The sequence below is a fragment of the Toxotes jaculatrix genome, chromosome 4 (assembly GCF_017976425.1).
Source record: "Toxotes jaculatrix isolate fToxJac2 chromosome 4, fToxJac2.pri, whole genome shotgun sequence".
Classification (NCBI taxonomy): Eukaryota; Metazoa; Chordata; class Actinopteri; family Toxotidae; genus Toxotes; species Toxotes jaculatrix.
The window spans coordinates 5,547,752-5,573,561 of record NC_054397.1 but is presented as its reverse complement, the minus strand read 5'-3'; the positions used below and the strand labels follow the sequence as shown (position 1 = coordinate 5,573,561).

The window sequence follows — 25,810 nt, the reverse complement described above, 5'->3', positions numbered from 1 at the left end:
TGTTGTCAAAAACACATCAGTGAGCCACACCACTGCACTGGCTGCCATGTTCCTGTGCAGATTGTATAGCTCTGTAAGGCATGTGTGTGATTTGTGATTTTAGACTATATTACTAAATAATGATTTAACTTGACTATGAATATGGTTCCTGTATTTTGAGTCACTTCCACATAGAAAAATAGTTCCCAACAAATACATTTTTTTTAACCTGTTTTTGTAACATTTACTAAAAACTACAGTGTCCAACTGTTTTAAAAACAAAATATATATTTGTGACCTGTTTTTATATTTGCAATAACTGATTTTTGGGCCACTTGGATGCAATAGGAACAAGTTATGAACACAACGCAGACATACCATCGCCTCAGCATGTGGTATGTTATGGTGAATAAACAGTTTCTATATACACATCCAGGAGTTATGGAGCAAGAGTTGCATTCATTTGCAATCATGTTTTTGGCCATCCGGGTCCATTAGTAACTCTCTCTCTCTGCCTCGATCCCCTCTAAATCCTGGGGGAAATATCTGGCTCTTAAGCTGCTAAATCACCACTGTCTTCACAATAGTGGACATTTGTCTGTCTGCTGCTTGGTGTGCTGGGCAGGTGGCAAACATTGGGCTTTCACTAAAACAGCTGCCTTTTGTGGCCAAAAGCCAGGCTATGAAATCAGTGTGAGTGAATAAAAACAGTAAAGTTGTGGGGCAAAAAACCAAAACAATGAGCTGAAAGTTCTGTAACTATAAAGCTCCATGCTGCTTACAGGAACTGTGGAGATGATTATCAGTGGGTTTGTCACCAGAAGTGACCCCTGTGACATACAGGAAGTCCTGAAAGCCACAGCAGCTCTAAAGATGTGCATCTTATTTGGGAAGAATAAGGAAGTCAGAGAGACAGACTAATTGACTTTTGCTTCTGTTTTTTCTTTGTTTTGTTTTGTTTTTAAGGGGATTTTTTTGACAATAACAAAACTATAGACTATCACCAGCTTAATCCTTTAAAGGCACCAAAGTAACTGTAACTAAAAGAAAAAACACAAGCCATGCTTACAGAGCTCTAAGACAGGACTGTGGGATCTAACTCCACATACTTCTCTGCTTTTTAATCTGTATTTATGAATATATTTGTGTGTGACTTGTTTGTGTGCGTCTGTGTTCAGGTGCTGTACAGTGAGAAAGACTCAGAAGGTCCCCCTGGTGTTCAGGTGGCAGAAGGACAGGGGAGTGTGTCGCTGCTCCTCAGGGTTCTCAAAAAATACACAGTGTACGTGCTGCAGGTGCTGGCATACACACGGATGGGTGACGGCCCTCCCAGCAACCCCATACCGCTCCGCACCAAAGAAGATGGTAGGATCTCTCTCTGTATGTCTCGGTGTGATCACTGACCTTTCTGTCCAGCAGTTTGTTCAACACTTTTGCCTTCTTCTCACCTCTGTAACTGCTTTTCACCTCTTTACGCCTCGGCTGTCACTGCAGCCATCAGCCCGTCTTTCCCCCACTTCACTGATCATCCACTGGATTCAGCTCACCCATCAGACACAGTCTAAACATGGAGAACACATTGTGTAGGTGTGTGCATTTGTGTTAGTGTTTACCATGTGCGCAGGTCTTTTCAAATGCAGAGATGTGGTAACCATGGCAGACTTTTCAGGATGCCAGCAACCCAGTTTGGTCTTTCAGAATAATAAAACACAGGCACACACACACACACACACAAACATACATACACACACTCAAACACACTCATCCTCTATCAAACAGTGTCACGTTTGAAAAGTTTTTCTCATTTCAGGATGAAACAAGAATGGGGAAGTCAATTCCCGGCAATGTATAATGAACCTCCATCCTGTCTGTCAGTCACACACATACGCATACTGTACATACGCACACACACACACTCACATTGATGTGTATTTGGTGGTGTGGAACATGTGCTTTTATCAGGAACAAAGACGGAGCTGGTGTGAGGTTGGGAGAAAATTACATTTTCTATTTTGTGTCTTTTAGAAGTGCCTCTTAAAATGTATACGACACTCACCCCATATATAGTAAGTGTGTGTGTGTGTTTGTGTATATGTGTGTGTGTGTGTACGTGTGTGTGTGGAGAGCATATGCACATACATCTGTGAGCCTTGGTCTCGTCATACTAACACATGAGAATATAAGTGCTTAGTGTTGAGGTATTCTCTTTCTCATTACAGTGTTGAAGGAGCTCTTTTCTGCTTTTGCTTTGCTTCTTTCTGCTTCTGTTTGTAGATATTGTTATAATTCCATTCTCTTGCCAACTCCCCTCTCTAATTTTCTCTCCAGTCCCAGGCCCCCCTGTCAGGATGGTGTTTCCAGAAGTTCGATTGTCATCAGTCAGGGTGGTTTGGCAGCCACCCATGAACCCCAACGGCATCATATTAGGTACAAAAACACACACACACACATACAAGACAGCAGATCTTTGATATCAACATTTATAATCTAAACTTTTATATTTGTGGTGACAATAGATTTATTTTCAACTGCTGAAGGTCAGAGCTCGGCTTATAGAGGGAATGAGTTAGCAGTTTTAAACACACACATACTGCTGTGATCTTTCAAGGGAAGGAAGGAAGTAAAAGCCGTAAAATGGAAAAGAGCTGATTCTGTTTTTAGCTCTCAAACAGGGGTCAGCTCTTTCTACTCCACACTTCACTGCCGAGGTTTGCGTGTGCGTATGTACGCGTGTGTGTGTCAGTCATCAAGTTTATACCTGGGAAAAAGGGCTATTATAGCTGCTGAAGCAAAACATATATATATATATATATATATATATATATATATATATATATATATATATATATATATATATATATATATACTTAATCACATATATAAACACACTGAGATTCACATGTAAAACTTGTATCTGAAACTGCAAATCACAGCGTGCGGAGTGAATCAGAAAGAACAGATAAATGAACAGGAAGAGAAGCAAGGTAGAGGCGAGAGGAATGTGAGAGCTGCTGAGCTGGAAAAAGAGAGAACAGAAGGGGAGAAACAGCAGAGGGGAGATGTATGGAGGTGAGAGGAGGGACAGGTGTGTGTGTGTGCGTGCGTGCGTGTGTGTGTGTGTGTGTGTGTGTGTGTGTGTGTGTGTGTGTGTGTGTGTGTGTGTGTGTGTGTGTGTGTGTGGCACAAGGGGGGAGAGAGTAGTAGTATTTGTCCTCTCAGTGGGGGAGGGAGTCGAGCAGGACAGTGTGAGTGATGTGTGACTGTATTGTAAAGGGAGGACATTTAGTGCGACACCACTCTGTGACAGAAGGATGAGTGGGAGGGCAAATCTTTCTCTCTCTCGATCACACAGACACACACAAACACGCAGTCCTGCTGTGTCCTTGCGTGTGTGTGTATGTGTGTTTATGCAGATACAAATAACTGTAGTGTACCGATTTCTTTAGTGCTCATGACTGCCTCATTTCTCCTTGGGTTCTCAACCCATGGGGGACTGACACAGAAGGTGGACAGAGGAGAAACAAGACCACAGAAGGTGCACAATCTAATTTGGCACAAGGCAGTGAGGCATTTGTGTTGTCACATGACCTCTCTATGAATATAATACAGCCACATGCACACGAACATCCCGGTGGCAAATAGACACTGAATCCCATTTCCATACTACATACTAATTATAATTACATTTTGAGTATGTGGTGTGCTCATGTATTAAAGCCACAAAATTAAATACTGAAAAAAGTCAGTATGCATACTAAAAACTGCTTTATTTTTGAGTGTGCTACTGATGTGTACTGTTGTCCCACAAATGAAGGAGCTGCTCGTGGCTTTGTGAAGTTTTACAGGCAGCGACATTTCAAAGTTTAATGCATGTTGCTGTATGTATTGCATCACTACCTGTTAATACAAAAGTGTAAGGGAAACTGATTATTTGGCAAATACAGAAAAAAAAACTAATATAGGTTGTAGGGAGAAGCAAACAAACTGCCATTTCTACAGTGTCATGCAAGGTCTATTTTTAATACACAGCTAGATGACTTTCTCAGAAAACTCTACTCCACTGCTACCCACAGTGTGCTGCTGTCACCCTGCAGGCTCTTGATAGTGATTTCTGCATATGTTCACGGGAAAAATTGTACTTTTAGAATTTCATGTTCTTAGTTATTATTATTATTATTATTGAATGATGTATTTCATCTGATTACAATGCAAGACATCATGGATTGTAAGTTTGTTGATGATTTATACTAGAAAGTAATATTGGCTGGGTTTCATTACTACACAGCACAACAGGACAAAGGCACAATGTTTTCTGCAGCCAAAGCCACGTCATAACCAATTTTACACGAGGCTTTTGAGACCGAATAACTTAAGCATTCACACACTCTACCTTCATCTGTCGAAGGTAGAGTCAGCCGACCATAATCATGCTCGAACATCTTTGCTTTTACTATCTGTGAAACTGCATTTGGTTTGACTCTGCCATGCCTGATAATGGAAAAGTCTATACTATACCACTTTGTATATTTTATACACTGTATGAAAAAACTATAATAATGGTGATGGTGTCGACTCATACTGTGCTGTGCACATTGAAATACCAAGATCCAAAAAGCCGTTTCAACACTTAATTAGTTTGGCAATCTAATCAGGGATGGATGAATGATTATTTTCTATACACGAGCAGGAAAACACCAAGAAAATGTTACAGATTAGAACAGTAGCAGTAATCACAGGAGTAAATTAGTAAAGCAAATCAAATTAAAATTATTTTTACTTACTTCAATTAATGTGTCCATAATCTTGGCACTTAGTACATCTTCAGGGCTTACTAAACATCAAATAAATATCATATAAATATATAAATAAAATAGAAAACGAACCATTAAACAAGCTGTGAAGTATTAACTGCATCAATTAAGATCGCATTCAGTCATTGTCAGGAGATGATGAGACATGATTTAACATTGTATGTAGTTTGTATGTTTTGTAGAAAAGGGACATGAGAGATGAGAAGAGGGATGGGGTCATAATACAAAGCAACCATCTGCAGTTTCTGCATGCTCTGATATCTTCTGATCTTTATTTACAAGCTCTCAGCTCTGAGTGACGTTAAAGTACAATCGTAGTATGAAAAAGTATGAGCTAAAAAATGTGTAGATACACATTTTAAATGCCTTAAGCTAAGAGGCAGTATGAAATATATGATACATGTTCTCTGTGGAAGAAGGAGATGGACTTTCCTTGACATGACACAGTCACTTTGTAATGGAGGTTTAGCCTCATGTGTCTGAGGGCAGCAATGTCCAAATGATATTCAGTGCAGGCTATAATGCAAGTGTTCTGACCCAATTGTTTAGATTCAAGAGGATTTGTAGTGTAGCTGTTATCCAATAATCTTCCACACGCTGTGTTCATATTAGCATACAATCAGACTATCTGATGAGATTATCAACCGCTCGACCAGATTAGGGGCCTCTGAGCAGATTAGCATCCTGACAGTTTTACTGTAAACCAATCACATCCTCACACTTGTGAGTCTGTGTGAGTTCATGGACGTATAGTTGTGTGTATTTGGTGTACAATACAATCTTCATATTGAGGGCCTTTGTGAGTGGCCGGTGGCCTGTGAAAAGCTTGGTCGGGGATCAGCGGTTCAAGGGTGTGTATGTGTTGAAGGATGTTAGTGTTATTACATGGCCTACTGCACATGAGACAGAGAAACAGGCACAAGCCGTGTACACCATGGGTCACAGTCAAGGGGACAGAACAAAGGCTGTATGATTATAAAATGTGTGTGTGTGTATATAGGGGAATGTCGGTATATGAGCATGTGCTGGTGTTCAATGTCAAAATTATTGCTTTCTCTATAGTTGTCTAGGTTTCTGGGAAATAGAGAGTCTGAGGGCTCCAAACATACACAGAAACTCTTTGGAAAAAAAGAGTTTCAGGAGCTACAGAAAAGCATGTTTGTTTGTATGTTTTCTTGTGAAAATGAGACTGTGTGGTAAGGCATTGTGTGGCGATGTTTTCAGACTTTTTCCTGTCTCATATTGTGCTGTCTTTTATTCCTGTGGGCTCTGTGATCTAAAGTAGGCCACAATGAACACAGACAAATACGTTCACACACAAAAATTTCTGTCTTCCTCCTCCCTCTGTCTTTCCTTCTGTCCCTCACCAGGCTACCAGATCTCCTACTGCCTCGACAGCAGGGACCCTCTGCGGTGGACCACAGTGGAGGTGGGCTCCAATGCTCGCCAGTTCACCGTCACAGGACTTTCCCCTGAGCAAAGCTATGTGTTCCGACTCACTGCTCGAACTGCCGTGGGCTGGGGCGAAGAACAGGAAGCTCTGGTTGTTACCACTGAACGTAGAGGTAAAGGACACACGTACACTTTAGCAGTACTCAGGATCTCATTTGCTATCCTATCTGCTTGATTTTAACCACTCCTTTAAGCATAGTAGGGACCCAACTTGCATGAACACTCAACCTCACCCTCCAAGGTGAGTTTTTTTCCTGAGTTGCGAGAGCAGCAACTAGGGATGGCCCCCGAAACCCAATTCTAAATTTGAACCAGTTCTAAATTATTAAGAACCCGGAGCAGTTTTAAGGGCAGTTCTTTTATCGGCTTGAAAAAACCAGGGAGCGAAATTAGCAGAGCAGGAAAACCAAGGAGGAGAAAATGACGCTGGGTTAAAGTGGGCTAAATTCCATACTTGAGCAAAAATGAGCAAAAAATGAATACCAGTAATTCATCAAAGCACCTGTTCAAGAAGCATACATTTGAAGAGAAGCAATATTTTCAGCTTCCAGTCTCAGTATTTTACCATAGCGAGCTCTTTATGATAATAACAGAGAAACTAAAACTAAAGCTGACTGTTTGAAGCCTAACGGCCAAACCAGCCTTCCCCTCCTCCTACCAGCCTTAACCGGCCAAAAATGAATCAGCACATCAGTAGTAAGAGGGAGGATGACAGAGGAAATGAATGATAGTGGCTTTTTTTTGTTTTGCTTTGATTCTAAACTTTACTCAGAGAACAAAGTACCAGACCAGCAAGGAGTATCGATAAGAGCGGCTGTATCTGTAAAATCCTAGCGATACCCATCGCTAGCAGCAACAGGTGTCATTAACAACATTCAGTAGTACAACTGAGCTATCTCCATGGCAACTGACCAAAGTCTTTCTGGTGAGGAAGACTGTAAGATGTAGTTGAAAGCACCAACAAATGGTTTGTCGTTGTTGGGTGTGGTTATAGGTGCAGCAGAGCACGCTTATAAACACAACCAACGGCACCTGACAGTAAGGTTTAGCCTAAATGGAACAGAGTCATCATGAATTCTGTTAGTTGCATCTGTACTTTTCTTGTTATGCTGAGTCAAAATACCTGATATAAAAAGCTGTACACGGACAAATCTTTCGCTATGTTTACACCAAACAGTATGTGGTTGATGGGTGATTGTGTTGCCTGTTGCTTGAGCATGGGGAAAAAAAAAACGTACAGTAAGCTGTGAAAGATAGTAAGCTGTAAAGATCTCAAATATGTGTTGTATGTGTGCGCACTCATTGAGGCGAGACACATTAAAAACAACGGTCCCTTTCTTAACTGAAACTGAGGTAAGAACAGTAACAGTATGATTCAATTCTCAAACAGTATTAAATCACACACTAATGGAACCAATGTAAGAAGTGTCTTCATTTTGTTTCTATGAAAGAAAAATACTTTTCTACACTGCTGACTAATTCAACTTGAGTAATGGGGTGTAAGCTTGAAGGCTTTGAGTAATGACGAGTGAAATTTGCGTTTTTCATGCTGCCCTCTATAAACGTATCATGCATCTCGTGTGGCATTCATGCCACAGCAACGTGATAACCTATAATGAAATTCTTATTCAATTATAATGATGCATAAGGAAATAAAAGGTGTTAAATAAACCAGATTAGACATGAAATTCTGTAAATGAGCCAATTTTAAGCAGGAGTGACTTGATTAATGTTATTAATTTTACCTGTGCTTTTAAAAATGTTTGCCATTAGAGAAGTCTATTATAGGAGACAACCACAATTATTTTATGGACATTTTGTCCTCTATTTTTTTTTTATTAACTTTAAAATAGATTGGCAAACTGGTCAGAGATTATATTTTGTCACCCATTACATTATTTCTCACAGTGATGCCAGTGCGGGAAGAGTATGGAAAGGTCAGGTGAAGTTTTAGCATTTTAAAATTTTAAGATCTCCACTTAGAGGTGTAATGAGTTGTGGTCTGTGTAAAGTCCTTGCAGAGATAAAGTTAGGGAAAGAAAAGCAAGCAGGAGCTTCAGGCGTGGAGCTCGGACAGGTTATCTGTTTTTCAACAACGAGTAGTTTGTGGTGGGACGTGCAGAATCCATTGTTACTGGCCACCAAACATTGGCACAAAGATAAAACGTATGACCTATTCAATGTGTGGGGGCATTTTACATACAGAACAAGACGAATTGACATTTAGAAACTCCAGTGGATGAGGAGCTGCTTGGCAGTAAACGTAGATACTGAAATCACCAGGTATTAGTCCTCCTCCGGGGGCTTAATGAGATTCAGGAGTTTCAAAAACTTCCTGAGGGCCTGTGTAATGGTAGTCAATTTAAAAGCGGGGGCTGCTCAGCCAGATTTGTTAAATTATCCTGGAAAATTTTTAGAACAAAGAAACTTGTGGCATACAGTCTGTTTATATCATCTATTGAAGGCCAAAATTAATTGGCTTGTTGAGTGAAACAATGAGGATTATTAGCCCTTCTCACCAGCTGTCATGCAACACTGGATACTTTCTCATAGCGTCATACTCTGTTGTGGGCAGGTGAAAAACATACAGTTAGTAGGTGGTAGGTGGTGTTTTTGCCAAAGGACAGAGAACAGTTGAGAAAGCGAGATCTGAAAGCCCTAAATCTTAGACTAAACCAAAGTAATTTGTATTGATCCGTAAATGGTTATAGTTATATTTACAGTTATACAGTTGCAAATCATACTCTGCGGTTGTGGTAATTTTGTCTCTTAGGGCACCAAAAATTTCCCATTTTAGTCACTGACCTTATCATAGGATAATGTGCGACAACAGCAGAAACAGAGTCAAACACTGAGTGTGACAGCCCATGTCTGTGGAGAGATGTAGGAGGCTGAGCAGTGACTGTTATTCTCCTAAGACAGTTTTGTCTCTAAAAACCTCAAACAGGAATATTTCCTCCATGACAGTCAGAGGCCAGAGAGGGAGAGCATCTTTATACAGTGACTTGATTTTTAAAGAGGTAAAGTGAGTGAGCAGTGCAGCTCTTTCTCCTTCAATTTTGAAACAAATAAAAAGTCAAGTTTTTATCCTCCTCAGATTCAGAGGTCGTGATGCTTTTATCTCATCTTGTCTCCTGCACCTCTCTCACTCTGTTCTTGCCTCAATCAGCTGCTACCGTGCCTTCAGCTGATTTGGAATGCAGCAGCCATCTCAGCTGAAACCAAATGAAGATTCACCCATATGACAGATTGCAAGATTTTACTGATCCTGAACAGCATGATAAGGAATCAAACTGTAAAGATGGATGTTCCATGAAATGACCGACACTCGGTGACTTTGTTTCATTACCAAATAAACAGCACTAACAACTAAAACTGGGTCATAGACAGTGGTAGGTAATGTTTACTTAGAACAAGGCAAATATTTGTTTCTCAGGGTTACTGAAGTTGTAACTCTTTAATTCATTTAGCAGACATAGGTCGTACTAGCATTATATTCTGTGGTCTAGGGGGTGTTGAGCTTTGACCACTCCTGAGCTAAGCAGAGCTATCCCACCCAAGTGAAATATCACTTTAATAATAACTTCAAAAGTTAGAGTGGTTCTGGTGTCTCAGTAGGCTAACGCATGAATAACTTTTGGTTTGAACGTAGCTCACAGCCTTTGATATATGTCATACCCGATCTCTTTCTCCAGTTTTCTCTGTCAGCCGGCACTGTGTATGTCTAGTAAAGCATTGAAATACTACAAAAGTCCCTATATTAAATTGTGACAATGCAGTGAATTTTCATAAAAACCTGGAATCATGATGTCAGATATTCTATTCTGAGCCATGAGCTTGTGTAGGGCATTTTAATTGGATCAGATATCATAACATCGGCGGCATCATTATCAGGATTTCTTTAGAATAGAATTCAGTGGTTTCCTGTTCCACTTCAGTGACATAACGGTCCATTCTCACTGCGAGATAGACAGAATAGCCTAATAGAGATTTCTTTCTGATGACGGTGAAGAGACCAACTTAATCCTTAGGAAAAGAAAATTGGGTTTTTGAGTGTGCATGTGGGTGTTTATGTGTGTGAAGCTGCATGAACGTGCATGCATGTATTATAGAGAAAACTGCGATTCCCTCCAAGAGGGTGATAACTGATAAGTTAATGGACAACATATAGTAGCATATTTAGCAGAATTCATTCCCTCACACCCCATCTTTCTACTCCTCTAGTACAACCCCAGTCTCCCTCTCATCTACACTCTGCCACACTCCTTTCCTCTCCTCTCCCTTGCGTAGCAGTAAACAGTCGTGTAAGTGCTGAAAGGGCAGCACTTGTTCTGACAATTATGAGTTGATTATCAGAACATGATCTTTACCGTGGAACAGAAGAGACAGGGAGACACAGATGGTTATCAGGAAAACAAAGGAGGGAGAGAATAGTCAAATCTTAAAGGGAATGAAGAATAAGGGCGTGAAGGGAGAAGAGAGACAAACAAATTTGACTTAAATTAGTTCTGATAAGGATGAATGAAGGAAAGCGAGCCTGTGTGTGAGTTTCAGTGTGTGACTGTGCTTGTGCGTATTTTTGAGAACATAAGTGCAGATTAATTAAACTTCAGAGAGAATCGATAATGCTTTTATTTCTAGACTTAATCGATAACCTGGTGCCCCTGAAATTAAACAGTTATGCCCCCAACCGCGTGTTTTTGTTTGTGTGTATGCGTGCACATATGTGTGTAGGCACGGCCACTAATCACACAGTCACTGCCAACACAGTTATACAAAGGCGCCGACTCCTGGGGCCATCTTTCATCTTCTAATTGAATAGTGAAGACAGAGACAAACACACACACACACACACACACACAGTTTCTCTTCTGAGAAATTGTTTCTTTGATGCTGCTGTGGTTAGATGTCTTGTTTCATTTAAACATACAGTATGTATGCACTGCTGCAGTCACACTGATGCATATGTGATGTAAATGTAGGCTGCCCATGTCCTGTGTTGCACGCCATTCAGAGCATATGGTACATGATAGTCTCCATTTGTCCAGGTGACAATTAATTTTTATATTTATGGCTACATATAGGAGGAAATTAAAGGAAAAAACGGAATTAATGAGTAGAGAAACATATGGGATGCAGGTGTTTTTACACAGGACACTCACACACACGTGCATTTCTCATTTATTTATTTCCAAAATGTTGGTTTCTGCAATCGTGGTTGGGGATCAGACAAACCGGATTTCCCTACCTAGATTTCTACTTTAGAAAACTGATTTCTTGGTCTTGTATACGTGTATCTGCATCTCTAATCAGCTTTTCATATGCATGCATTTGTACGACAAAGACTGTGACAGCAGAACAGATGAAAGGAAAGATAATTAAATGTAGGGATGCATCCTTCACTCAAAATAATTCCATACCAAAGTCTGACTAAAAAAAGTAATTCAAAGTACCTTCTAGATGTCTAAACATGTCAGTTTCCACTGCTAAACATCTGACTATTTGTAAAATATAGACACTTTCATGCTGTGAGGAGAAGCTGTGCTGTCTCTAGCCTTTCCCCTGCTGTGGTGTAAGCCCCCCCAACACACACATAATAATATATATATACACTGCTACAGTTGCAGTAATAGCATTGAAGCCATCCTGGGGGCTTATAATGCTCTTGTTTTCCTTTAATTTGTCAATGAAAAAGGTCAAACCATCCACACACTTATCTCCATCACAAAAAAACACATTTGCGATGGAGATAAGTGTGTGGATGTTTTGACCTTTTTTCATTTGTTCTTTGCATCCAGCACTTTCTTGACTTTTGGTAATGTGTGTTAGCTCTGTCCTTTCATTTGTCACCCAACTAAAGTACTAAATGCAGTCTTTTTCTCTTACAAACAAAAATACATTGACAAATAACACACAATGTTAAACCACTACAAGTGTAATTTTATGAATAAATTTAAAGTTTAGAATATCAGAAAGAGTTTGTGTTTTTAAGCAAAAGGAAATTGCTTTAGAAAATTTAATTTATTGCTCACTGTTTTTCTGTCATCCTTCCCCTTCAATTCCCCTGTTCTTGTCCTTGTCACATCACTTCTCTTTCTTCCCCTCATCTCTCCTTTGTTTCTTTCCTGTCCTCCCACTCTCATCTATTTTATTTTTCCTTTTCCCCCCTTCCTTACCACCTTCACAGAGCGTCCCCAGCCACCCAGGAAGTTATCTGTTCCTCAGGACGGGGTTGAATCTCGCCATCTCCGCCTCCACTGGGTGACAGGTGGCTCAGGCTCCTCTCCCCTGAGGTACTTCACTCTGCAGGTCAAACAGCTGTCCAGTGGGGACTGGAACACACACACTGCTGACATCCCACACAACGTGACCACCTGGACCGTTGACAGGTACAAACATGTGCTCACATATACAGTCTCTCTCTCACACACATACACACACTCGCATTCACAAATAGCTGCTTTCTGTAGCAACTGTACAGTAAATTTTGAATTCCAGTTGAGTCTTTGCCTAAACCCCTGCCCCAAACATTGATTGCCCAGTCATAGCTTAGCAGCCCTAACTATGTGTTGTCATATTTCCTGGGGTTGCATGTTACATTACAAAGCTCCATTCACAACAGAAATCTGGGAGCCTATCCTGGCTGCTTTTATATCAGAGTTTAGCCCATCATCAACATCTCTGTCCTGCTCTTCATTAAATGTGTGAAAGTTTTCACTCTAGTAAGTTTCCCCAGGAGAGCATTGCATCTGACAAACATATCAACTAGTTAAAACATCATGAACATCTGGCTCGCTTTTCCAAGTGTGTAAGCTAAGCAGCTAAACAGGATTATGTTAGAATGAAATAACAATCAATTTTACATTTTCCCTCATTATCTTATACTATAATACAAGCACAATGCTGTTTGTGTATTTCCATGTCTTCTACCTGGTGAGTTTTGTTTTTTGGTTTTTTTTGCCTGTTAGCTTTAGCCTCAGAAATATGTGCTATGTGTGAGCAGAAAGTTTGACAGGCATGGCATCAGTACCTAAGAGGAGACAGGACTTACCTAACAGTCAGTTAGGCCATGACAAGTGTCTTTGAAGAAAACAGGAATTATTCGCTTTTTGCTCTCGGTACACAGCCCTAAAATGAAAAATTTGTTTAGCATGATATGTTGCACTTGAATAAGTTAAAGCAATCTGTAAAAACCTTGTAATATTTATCCACCCTTTGGGAGAAGAGTGGACAGAGAGGGGGATGCTGTGAGTTCTCAAAGCAAAGAACAGAGAATTAGAACACAGACAGAAAAGTTTTATTTATTTAGCACAGGAAGTAAAGAAAAGGTTTGTGGAGCAAAAAAAAAAACCCACAAACCACAAAAAAACCACTAGGGAGAGTAGAATAATCATAATCACTGCAAAAACGTGGAGGATCTCAGTCACCTAATCACACAGGCACAGCAGGAACTGCTCTGTTTTTTTTTTTCTCTTAATATTTTCCCACTCCTGCCTTTGTGCTTGCAAGTTGGTGTCTGCCGTTTATTCATTCTCTTTCTACAACTATTTTTACCTTTTCATCAGTCATCCCTCTTGTCACCACCTCCTTCCCTCCCTCCCTCCATCCATCCATCAACAGCCAATGCTTTCAAAAACCATCAGACGTGTATTTTTTCCTTCATACATCTTCAAATATCACCCCTACTCATCCCGTGGAGGAGGGCTCCATTGCTATTGAATGTCTTCCCTTTGCATTCCTCTCTCTTTATCCCTCCATCCTCTCCTCCCTGGTGAGACTGTCATTATGGCAGCAGGTGATACTGGTCAGACTGGATGGCTACTCCAACTTCCCTGAGAGCCTGAGTAGTAGGACTATGATGGGGCTTATTTGTGTTTAGTGTGTGTCCTCTGCTTCGTGACTGTTTGTGCGCGCTCCTTCACAAGCTATCACAGGGCTATTTGAGATGCTGAAGACTGTTCTTTCTGTGTTTCTGCACCAGCCTGTTTGAAACCTGCCTCAGGGAGAGTCTATCTGCCATGATGGCGATGCTGCTGCTGTTGTTTTGATGCAGTTTCCGAGCCCATTCTATCACTGAATGCTCTCATTACTGCGCCGGATGGAGGAATTAGTTTACATCTCCGTATGCTCACACTCTTACTTACTTGTTATCTATCCTTAACTGTTGTTTTCCAGCGAGACATCTTTGGAACCAAAACATCGAAGTCCCCAGGCCAATGCGCAGACACACACACAAAGTCCACACACACACTTTCAAACACTGTCCTTAACATCCTCCCAGTGATGTTGGTACCCCACCCTCTTTGAGCTTGGTGCCTTTGATGTTCTATTCCTACGATACCCAGAACCCCATAGGGCCTTTTTTTGTCCCTTATTGGGCCCGGCTTATTATTATACAAGAAGAGACACTTGAGCAGTTCTCCTGTCGCCTGCTGAATTTCTAACTACCTCTGCCTCTACCTCTGTAGTCTCCAAGGCACTCTGTAAATAAAGTCTAGAGCAGGAGTGGAATGACATCCTGTTACAAATGATTAAATTGCTCTTGTTAACTCATGTTAATAATAGGTTAGATCAATTAAAATTTAAGAAAATTTACTGTTTCACAGCCAACTGTCCTTTTTAAATTTTAATCAATTTCCCACAGTGTGTGGGGGGGGGGTTACATTTAAACCATTAGCATGCTATAAGGCTCCATGCAGCAGACTTGTTCAGCTAGTCCCTAACAATGGGTGTGTGTTCACTGGGCTGATTGTAAGTGGCTCTAGAGTAAATTGTTTTCAAGATGACTGATGTAAATTGTTATTCTTCGCTTATTAATGCTTTCACCTTGCACGGAGGAGAAATGCAGATAGGATGTTTTGGTAGTATGGCAGTAAAAATACTTTGGCAGGGGAGACAATTAGGAAAGGTGTTAGATAATTATTATTCAAGACCTTGTCTGATCTTCAAAGGCCACTGAAAGAGCAAAACATGCCTGTGAGAGGGGGAGAAGGTGATTTTGGGAGGAAGGTATTTCCAAAGTGTTAAAGGTACCCAGAGGAGCTGACCACTTGTGGTGTTGTAGAATAATGTTTTGATGAGCTGTATTCTTTGTATCTTGAATAGAACATGTGCCTTTTTGTGTGTTTTTCTGTTGGACTAAGAAGAAAACCACAAGCCGATGTTAACAATGCAGAGTCAAAACATTCAAAAGAAGGCTTTACACAGGCTTTCCAAGGAAAGAAATGTATTCAATGTGTTTGTAGGGTCTTACAGATGCTCACAGTACTCTTTGGTAAGAAACTTTGAGTGGAAAGAAAAAATGTGCCTTAACTTTGTCTAAAACCTTTCATACCATTTAGTGCAGTTCAGAGGGTTTTACAGGTGACTGACAAGCTAATAATAAGACAGTCCAAATATCAACTGTGAGACAATAGGAGATTAAAGCACAGCCCTGTAGCTAAGAAGAGGCATTCAGGTGCATTTTTCAGCCATGGCACATTTTTCAAGTAGAAAGAAAAACACGAGAGTTGGATTAACAACTGGTGCATCCACTGTGATGTGTGAAAGTTCACTGTGAGTACTGGCTACTGTTGATTGATGCTCATAAGGCACAGCTGGTCCTGAGGAGACAACTCACCAAGACACTCCCTCAGCTGTGGTGGTATTACAAATGTCTTCTGTTCAAAATCATGAGTGTAACTGTATTGCTGTGGTTTTATTGGCCAAATTACAAATGCAGTACCCTCATCAGTTGGTTTAGTAATAAAATCACGTTGTCACAACATTGTGAATGTTGCATGAGAATCATGGCACAACATGTCCAGCAGCCTTTCACAAAATTTAAATGAACAAACTCATTTTTGCCATCCCAAAATGTTGTTGAACTAAAATGGAAATATCATCTTTAATGATTTATGAATGGAAATATATATCATTCTCTATTTTTACGTTTGTGTCTATAGGTTGAAGCCTTTCACATCATACAAGTTTCGGATGCTGGCCACCAACGATGTTGGAGACAGTCTCCTCAGCAAAGAGACGGAGGCCGTTACAACTCTGCAGGATGGTGAGAAACTGGGACGCTGATGGATCAGGGGAGGAAAGAAAGCGGAAGAGAAGGAAATATGTGGATTTTAAAATATAATAGAGGAGAACAGTGAGGGGATGGACAGAAACAAGTCTGTGTGTCTTTTTCTTTCTCACTCTCATTGTCTGTGATTTCTTTCCAGTGCCTGATGAGCCACCAGTGATCCTCGCTGTGAAACCAACAACCACTACCTCAGTCCTGGTGCAGTGGAAGGTATTTTCAGACTTGTAACACAGCAACAATCCCTGAGACTCACATACAGTATACACACACACAGACCTACACAACAAAACTTTGAGTGCAGGTTAATCACTGACCTGGAGAATAAGACCCTTGCCGACTTACTGTATGCTGTTCGTATGTGTGTTTGTGGTGTGTGTGTGTGTGTGTGTGTTTGTGTCTGTGGACGCAATAGGATAGGTCAGAGGGCAGCACAGACAGATTGGAGAGATGGAGGGAGAGAGGGATGGACAGATGGAGGGACAGACAGTCCTGGGTAGAGGAGAAAAATGTTCAAAGTCCTAATGAGGATATATCAGCAGGAGAGATGTTAGAGTTCAAGAAAGGCAAACATCGGCAATGTCCAACAACAGGAAAAAGAGAGAGTGGGTAGTTATGGAAAAATACAGGTGGTTTAGAGCCATAGTGGTATGTGAACAGACACTAAATACAGCCTGGCAACTTCAGTGCTTGTCACTCTTCCTCCTCTGTTTGGAAATATCTTCTCTTGCTCCTTCTAACCTTATGTCAAAGCAGAAGGAGGCAGTGAAAAAACAAAGTCACCAGCAATTTCATCATCCTTTACAAGAGTGCCAAACCCACTGACGCATCACTTTGTCTGTGTGGGTTACAGTCAGACCAATCCACTGGCCCTTTAAAATGGACTCTGCTGATAAAATACTGCTCTGCCAGCCTGCCAGTGCCCTGTCAGTCACCAAGAAAATGAAAATTAGCATACTGCAGAATTCTCAGTTTCTATTTGAGAAATGAATCACTAATACCTCTTTACATTTGCCCATGCACGTTTGTTTGCATTTTCCAGCGGCCCAGCGACGACAGCATTAATGGGGTGTTGACTGGATACCGGCTGTACTATAGGGAGCTCCCAGTAAACGCCTCCACTTTCACTGAAACAGAGGTCCAGAAGACCCAAAACACAACTACAAGTTCCCTCATTACAGGTGAGTAGTACTGATACTAAGGTCTTAAATATGTTGGATACATATGTGATATCTGGGACACGATCCCAGGAAAGCAATTAGCATAATGACTACTTGATGATCCATGTATATGCCTATTACTATTTCTTCTTCTATGATTTCACTTTCTCAGTCAATGAAGTACAGTTCAAATATGGTTGGATGTACAGTATGTACATTGTGACAAACATGGCATATGGTAGACTTTCTGTTGCTACCTGCTTACCAAAGCTAGCTGTAGGGTTGAGCCCCTGCACTGAAATCCATGATTTAAAGAAAAAACCATATCTCTGTGGTGATGTTTTATGTGAATTAAAAAAATAAAAAAGAGGATCAGAGGGGAAAAAAGTTCTCTTTGTAAAAGTTTAATAACCCGACAATACTTACGTGTTTATAATAAAATATTTTTTACTTGTTCATGCTGCGATGCAAGCCAAGCACTTTTCATGTAACCCATTTTGCAGTGTTGTCAGATGTTTTGCACATCAGAGCAGGGATCAGGGATGAGCTGTGTGGTTATGATGACAGATTGAGCAAATGGCCCTCACCGGGCCGTTGTTTTCTTATGAGACTACCCATATAGCACCACAACACTGCAATAATAAAATATTAATATGCACTGTGTAGCCTGAAGTGCTTTATTGTAGATTGAGTATCTGCTCAACCAGATTGGCAGATAGACAATTCTGTGTCCATCCTCCGTCCACCGAGTCTGACAAGGGTACTGAAACATAAAAGTCTTTAATACAGTCATTTTATTGAATGACATTATAATCGCACAATTTATCGTTGAACTTGAAATGTTTATTGATTTACTCTCCCCCCATCTTTCTCTCACTCGTCCCAAGCCAAGAGCACCTTCAAGACAGTCAGCAGTGCCTCACTAACAGAGTTTGAGTTGACACGTAAGTAATTTAAGATGGAACTGGGAAGTAAAGCTCCAGGGATCTTTATGTGTTAGATTTAGTTGTAGTTGGCTTTATGAGGAACCACTTTCTGAAGTAAGTGTCAGTCACAACCATGCCATGTATTTTGGCCTGCATGTTGAGTAAAAGTTTTTAAAGTGCTGCTATTTCTCTGCAGAGCTAAAGAAATTCAAACGTTATCAGATTGTTATGACAAGCTACAACATCATCGGAGAGAGCCCACCCTCCAACCCAGTTGAGGTGTCTGTCGGAGAGGCAGGTAAGTGAAAACAGGAGGCTGTTAGAATTGTCGCAGTATCACTGTGTGATCTGCACAGCTTGTTTATGAATGATTACACTTGTTGGAGTTAGTTCCAGAAAAGCAGTTTTTATGGTTGAGTTTTGTTTTTCAAGCTTCTTCTCTCGCGTGTGTGTTTTTAAAAGGTTGCATTTTTGGTACATTGAGTTTGGACCATAATTTTAAGCTTGAGACCCCAGAAATAGTAGATTTCCCAACTCAAGGCCCACTTTCTAACTATTTCTGGGGCTTTCAACCATATCACATGGTCTTCAGCAGCAGATAGAGATTGCTTAGTTTTCATGGAGATGAATCTGTTGACATGCAAGTCCAGTAGCTGTTATGATTTCATTCAAAGTACTCCACCTGCTTTGAAACACTGTATGATATGGTTGAAATCTCTAGAAAAAACTAGTTAGCGGTCACTGAGTGTGGATTGTCTTGACAAAAAAAGGAAGTCTCTCTTGTTTTGTCTGCTTTCTGCCTCTCTTGTCCTGAGCAGTGCTCCTGTCATTCCCTTCTCTTTCTTGCTTTGTCGTGTCCACACCTCCTGAGTGCCTTTGAGAGGGTTAGTGGTGCTCTGTATTAGGGAAGATGTATGTGTGTGTGTGAGCCTTGGCACCTGGTGTCCTTCATAAAAAACAAAACAAAACTGAATGTCGAGATACATCCTAAAAGTCTTATGTATGTACAGGTCTGTATGGTTACACTGCAGCCTGATTTACCTTCATTAACTCACCTGATTTAATGTAAACACAGTGAATGGCAGTGCGTAACGGCACTGCGCTCTTCTCTGAGGCTGTGGATTTAACAGCATTTCAGTCCTGCTGCCTTCAGATGCTGCAGAGATGTAATGAACTGAAGGAGAATTTTTCCATACAGCATAAATTACCTGCTTTAAACTGTATGACAGCAAATACTGTAAGAATCACCCACATTCATTCATAGATCAGTGCTGATTGATTTACAGACTTTCCTGCTTTAACTACATTAATGTTATTTTCTGTGTTGATTTTGTTTGCAGAGTGTTGAATATTAAAAGAAATGATATATTTTTTATGTATTAATCCCTCGTTGCGTCTTCAGCAAGTATTTAGTCTGAAACACAGGCGCCTGATAAACTAGCCTCCCGTATCAGTAGCCGGTGTGAAGCTCACAAAGCTTCTCCTTCAGTTCATTAAATCTCTGCAGCATCTGAAGGCAGCAGGACCGATATGTTGTTAAATCCGCAGCCTCTGAGAAGTGCCGCGTCAGAGCGCAGTGCTGTTACGCACGGCCGTTCACTGTGTTTACCTTCATTAAATCACCTGAAAACAACATCAGGCTGCAGTATAACCTTACAGACCTCTACACACATAAGACTGGTCGGTTCTAGCTTGATATTGATGCCCGGTTTTCCACGGCTCATCATAAGCTCGTTTCCAGCTTTCTTTTTAGCAAAAGTGGCATCTTATGTTTTATCTTTGAAACACATTGCAGTGCAAACACTGGTGTGTAACATTAATTACTAAACTGTGTGACCTTGTATGAGGTGAGATACACTAACTAACTAAATTATTGCAGAAATAGCCTCAGTCCAATATAATCATGCAAACAGTTTCCCCAAATTATTACTATAGACCACCTGATGTAAGAACATATATACATACATGAAAATTTACATAAATCTACATAAATGATAAAAATAGATCAAACAACAATGATTTGTACGGTGTTATTGATGTGGTCCACATTTAAATGAACAGCTGGTTTTCTTGGTTCTTCTAGGTTGGAGAGTTTAGATAAAGCCTGACTGTTAAGAGTCACACATTGCTGAGCTGTACTAAACACTCACTGATACAGACACACGTGGGACTTTTAGTAAATAATCATGGGTGTATGAATGTGCATGTCTTGTTCTCTGTGGCGTTTTTCCCATAATGTGTGTGTGTGTGTGTGTGTGTGTGTGTGTGTGTGTGAGGGTGTGTGAGGGTGTGCGTGTTTACGTGTGCGTGTGCATGCGTACGTGTGCACACATCTGAATGTCATCCGGAGCTGCACAAGGTCATCTATTTTGTAGTGGTGGGCCAACCCCTATTTAACTTTCACCAGAGTCAAACCATGGATCCATTAGACAGACAGGAGTGCAAATATATCTCACACACACACACGCACACGCAGACACACACATTACACACACTACACACACCCCTAGAATAGGAATGCAGCATTGGCCTGATGGAGGGGGTGGGAGATTGTAAGAGAAATTGCACAAATGTGTCGGTGCTGCTATCATAATGTGCAAATCTGTTCACCTGCACCCTCATTTGTGTGCTTGTGGGTTCTGTCTCGTAGTAGCGCGTGTGACTGAGAGTGTGTGTGCGTGCGTGTGTGTGTGCGTGTGTGTGTGTGTGTGTGAGTGTTTGTAGAGTTTAGTAGGTTATACATATCATATGCAGTGGAGTGAGAGGTAAGGATAAGCAGCAGGAGTGAGAAGGGGAGGCAGAAAAGGCTGGAGGGTGATGATGAAATGGGGTGATATGGCCTTTTCTCTAGCCTCAGGTGCACACTGCTGAGTGTTCATGCATATGTCTGGTACAGTGGAGTAACAAGGTACTGCCTTAGGCCCATTCTAATTGGAAGGGTAGAACATGCCGGATCTTCCCTACTTCCCACTCTAACACCCATCTGCACACATGCACTCAGTAGCTGTCTAACGAAGCCTCTCTCCTGCTGCAGCTCCATCGGTGGCTCCCCAGTCTATCAGAGTGTCAGCTGTGTCTTCCTCCATCCTGGAAGTGACCTGGGACACGCCCCCCCTCGAGACCCAGAATGGACTCATCCAAGGATACAAGGTGAGGCACAGAAAAACAAACATGTATACACACAAAGAATTCCTTGTGGCAGGTACATACAAGACAGAAAACAAGAAACAAATACACACACAGGTGAGTATTCAGAGTTTCCATGTGGCAGGAAAGCACAGAGTGTTGTCTCTGTCTGTATTTAAAATATTTCCCCCTCTTGTCTTGGAGGGGTTTTGCTCTGCTGCACCTTCAAGTGTCCTATAGAGACAAGAGAAAGAGAGAGAATTAAGTTAGAGGAAGAATCTGAATATCCTTTAATGGTTTCAATATCACTCCTCTGCCTGTCTCTCCCCCTCAGCTCCCCTGTCCCACCCCCTCACTCTTAGTACTTCAAACACAAGGTTATCTGTCCTGCTTTAGACACATTGATTTCTGCAGGAGTAGAGGGGGGAATGGAGAAGAAAGAAGGGAATGTAATATTTGCAGAGTGAAGGAATGAGACCAGCAAGTGATCCCTGTAGAATCCTGATTAGAGAAGAGGATTGAGGGAATACGTTTAAACTACCAGAGATGGATGGACATGGGGAGGGGAGTGTGAGGCAGAGGGGGTTAAGGAGATTAAGACAAGAGAAATAGAGCAAAGAAAGAATGTTTAATGAATTTATAGGTTCTGACTTCTGTTAACACCCCTACTCTGTTAGATGAGCGGCACAGACGGAAAGTAAGGCTAGCGGTAAACTTCAGTGCTGACTATTTTTCGACAGTTAAAGTTTACTGAAATGCCCTTGAGGGCTTGTTAAACACACTGAACATGATGGGTGAGAGGTAACAGGTAATACCAAACCACACCGGTCCTGTCAAGAGGAATCTCTCCAACACACTTGATGTAAAAGGTTGCATGTCATGAAATGTTAATTTGAGCAAGCAACAAAAAACCTTCAGTGTAAATCAGTCATTCATATTTTTGATTGGAGCACTCCACAACTGCACATTTTCCTTTTGAAATCAGCTTTTAATTTTTTTTTTTTTGTCTTAATACTTTTACTTTACAGATGCATCGTCCTATCCTTACCAGAATAAGTCAGTTATTCATAATAGAGTAGACTGCAGTAGTCACAAACAAGAAACTGAAAAATATAAAATATTTCCTCCTGTGCGAAACAAACATCCAGCTGCTGTTTTTCATCGTAACTTAAGATTCTAAATGAACTCTTTAACAAAAGAGATGGTTGGAAAATCCATGTAAGGTTCTTGATCTTATCAAATCGTATCAAAATCATGTTCATTCATGGCAACTTAAAATTGTTTTTTAGACTAATCCTGAGGGTCTCGCACTCTTACAGAATACCAAAGTAGATCCTTTAAACAGCAGCAGAGTGGATTACAAAATCACCTGCACTTTTTACTAAACCATTAGAATGAAGTATTACGAGAGATATTTCCTATTTTCTGAAGTAAAATATTTTAAATGGAAATACCTCTTTTATGCAGAAGGTAATACATTTTGATTTTGAATTGAGCAAATGGATGAGTTTTTCTGCATCTTATTATTGTAAGAGCTTGCAGAAGAACAGAGATGGTTTAATGCTGCCCTCAAGTGCTACTCAGGAGCTGCTACTTCCAAGTTTGGAAGTTGTAAATATAGTTTATGATGCTTTGTGGTGCTTTCTGTTAGAAATAATAACAAAATGGACCCCTTTACAAAAAATAGCTCCTGGCTGTTATTTTACTTTACAAACCAAACTGCACTGAGACGGTTTATGTTCCAGGAAAAAAATGTTGAATATATGTAGCAGCTAAAATTCATACAAACAAAAAAACATAACACTGAATAATATTTACTTGAATTACCAAATAAAAACAATAGCATACATCACCTGTGCTATCAATTGCTGCCACAGATTTGAATATTAAAACCATTTTTAAAACATCCCTGCCACCAATTTGGTCTCATTAAAGACTTCAGTGCACATAACACTGAACTCATATTTATTATGATATTTCATAGAGGACAGCACATGGTAATAGCAGAAAACTAGCTGGCAACATTATAACTGCTGCATGTTTTTGCTGACTGACATGACACTGATGACAATTACATGAAATCATATATCAATATCTGGCAGTTTCCCACTTTGTATCATGTTGGTCCACAGATCGACGACACACTGAACGCTGCCGGTAAACAAAACATCCAGTGAGTCTGTGCTTATAAAGGCACTTTCTTCATCTGATTACAGTGTTAATGAAAAACTAACGAACAATATACTGTTTGATTAGGTACCCGGGTGGCCGATTGTCGTTGAATGCTTGTCAAGGAAAGCATCCATGTGCTGTACCTACACAGATTCTGAAACATATTTTCTGTGATTCGGTGCTTAAAGCTTAGACATTAAAGCTTAAAATAAATTAAACATCATGAGAGAAGTCCTGTAACCGCTGCTGTGGCTATTTTCTCCCTCTAAGGGCTTATAAAGGTGAATACAAGATACTTTTTCTGACTCATTTCTAATGCATGAGGCTCAACCACCTCTCTAACCTTGCTGTTTGTGTGTATCAGATATAAGTGCACAGAATGTGCGTGGAAAATCAAGGCAGTTCCCGTGTCAAACCAGCCTCTTTGCTGTGCTCTCTGCTGGTGTTTAAAACATGGAGAGATGAAAATATGTTCTCTGCATTCAGCTTGGATTAAACAAAATGTGATGATTTGTAAAGGGTCAGGTTCAAAGCAAGCAGCTCTAAGTCTAAGAAATGTTAATGTGAATATGCACCTGTCCGGTACCATTATGAGCAGGAGGCAAGCTGTTTTAATGCATCTAACAGATTTTGTTACTGGATATGCATTTATATAGGCTGTTTACTGGCAGTAAGTTATCGAGTATATTGCTCATCTGTTTTCTCTCATTATCTACAGCCTGTTTCATTAAAAGTGCGTGACCTAGACTACAATGTAGAAGTCACACGTTCAGGATTTCAAAAATATTTTGTTTTTTCAAAGTCAATTAAGAAACACACTTCACTAAAATCACCACCATTCACAAGAGTAATCACAAGAGTGATTATGTTTTATAATGAAAAAAGCAAATTTTGGCATCATTAAATTGTTGCATTCACAAGCTACACACTGTGAGGTCCTGGCATTGATATTGATCTCATCATTCTGTGTGTAATAATCGGGTGGCGTTTGTTCTATTCAAGCTTACAGGGATCGACCAAATTGGCCCGTGTGTCTTCATTACTGGTCGATGTCATGAAAGTTAATGGTCATGTCCATGATTATCGTTTATTCTCACATGATCATGTGCAGTCTGCAGAGAAACGGGCAGGGAGTGGCTTGTACTGTAGGCCCACACTCAGGGATTCTATTCTACATTTCTAATTGTTTGATCACTTCCACTGGTTCAAATGAGTAAATCCCATGTTACATGATTGCAGAGTTAAATACAACACTATGCACAGTAAATTTAGGTTTACCATGAACGGTGGCTGGTATAAGGCATCCATGTTTGTGTGGTTTTCCGGCACTTCTGTATTATTAGGTCCCACGACAGATAAATATGGACTTTAAGAAACATCCGTTTCCCAGTCATAATGATGACTTGGATGTTGATGTTAATGCTATTTACAAACAGGTAATTACAACAAGTCTGATATGACATGAAAGCAGCACTTTGCCATTTCATGCCACTGAGTGTAGTCTGAAGGTTTAAAATGGGAAAAGAAAGAGAACTATGATCTTCATCTATATTAAGATCATTTTTGCACAAAACAGACAAAAAGGTCAGTATGAAATTGCACCTACTTTACCCTTCTGTTAAACTGTCAACTCCTAAACAAATCTCTCTATAACCAACTTTTGCTTCCTAGTAAAATAGCAGAAGCACTTGTATTTTATATGGATCAATAAGGGGACCTCAGGAGCAAAGAACAGACAGTAAATAATACATATAGTTGGCAGAAATGAAGCGAGGGAGAAGCGAAAACAGGAGCAGGAGAATCATTAAAAACAGAGGCGGTGTTGTTGACAGTCTTTATTTCCCATGTTGTAGATCCACTACTGGGAGAGGGACAAGCAGAACCAGAGTGAGAAGATGAAGGTGATTTTTGTCCCAGACACCCGTGTGCACCTCACCAACCTGACCAGCTACACGCCTTACCTGGTCACTCTGACAGCCTTCAACACGGCGGGAGACGGACCCCCCAGTGACCCCCGCGGGGCTCGGACCCTGCAGTCTGGTAAGAAGTGGTGACAGTTCTGTTCCCTAAAACCAAACTAACAAGCATCATGTTACTTTTTTTTTTTATTTCCTG

The 25,810-nt window shown here is 40.6% G+C and overlaps 1 protein-coding gene across 1 annotated transcript in view; it reads left to right on the top strand.

Moving 5' to 3' along the window:
- The window catches only part of LOC121181105 (protein sidekick-1-like), a 212,333-nt gene that overhangs the window by 178,181 nt on the left and 8,342 nt on the right, over nt 1-25,810 (top strand). The window contains exons 27-37 of the mRNA XM_041036906.1: nt 1,158-1,344; nt 2,308-2,406; nt 6,161-6,355; nt 12,430-12,631; nt 16,187-16,290; nt 16,454-16,524; nt 17,354-17,492; nt 18,359-18,415; nt 18,594-18,695; nt 21,432-21,547; nt 25,549-25,735. Coding sequence (XP_040892840.1) covers nt 1,158-1,344; nt 2,308-2,406; nt 6,161-6,355; nt 12,430-12,631; nt 16,187-16,290; nt 16,454-16,524; nt 17,354-17,492; nt 18,359-18,415; nt 18,594-18,695; nt 21,432-21,547; nt 25,549-25,735 — 1,459 coding nt within the window. The remainder of the gene's footprint in view (nt 1-1,157; nt 1,345-2,307; nt 2,407-6,160; nt 6,356-12,429; nt 12,632-16,186; nt 16,291-16,453; nt 16,525-17,353; nt 17,493-18,358; nt 18,416-18,593; nt 18,696-21,431; nt 21,548-25,548; nt 25,736-25,810) is intronic.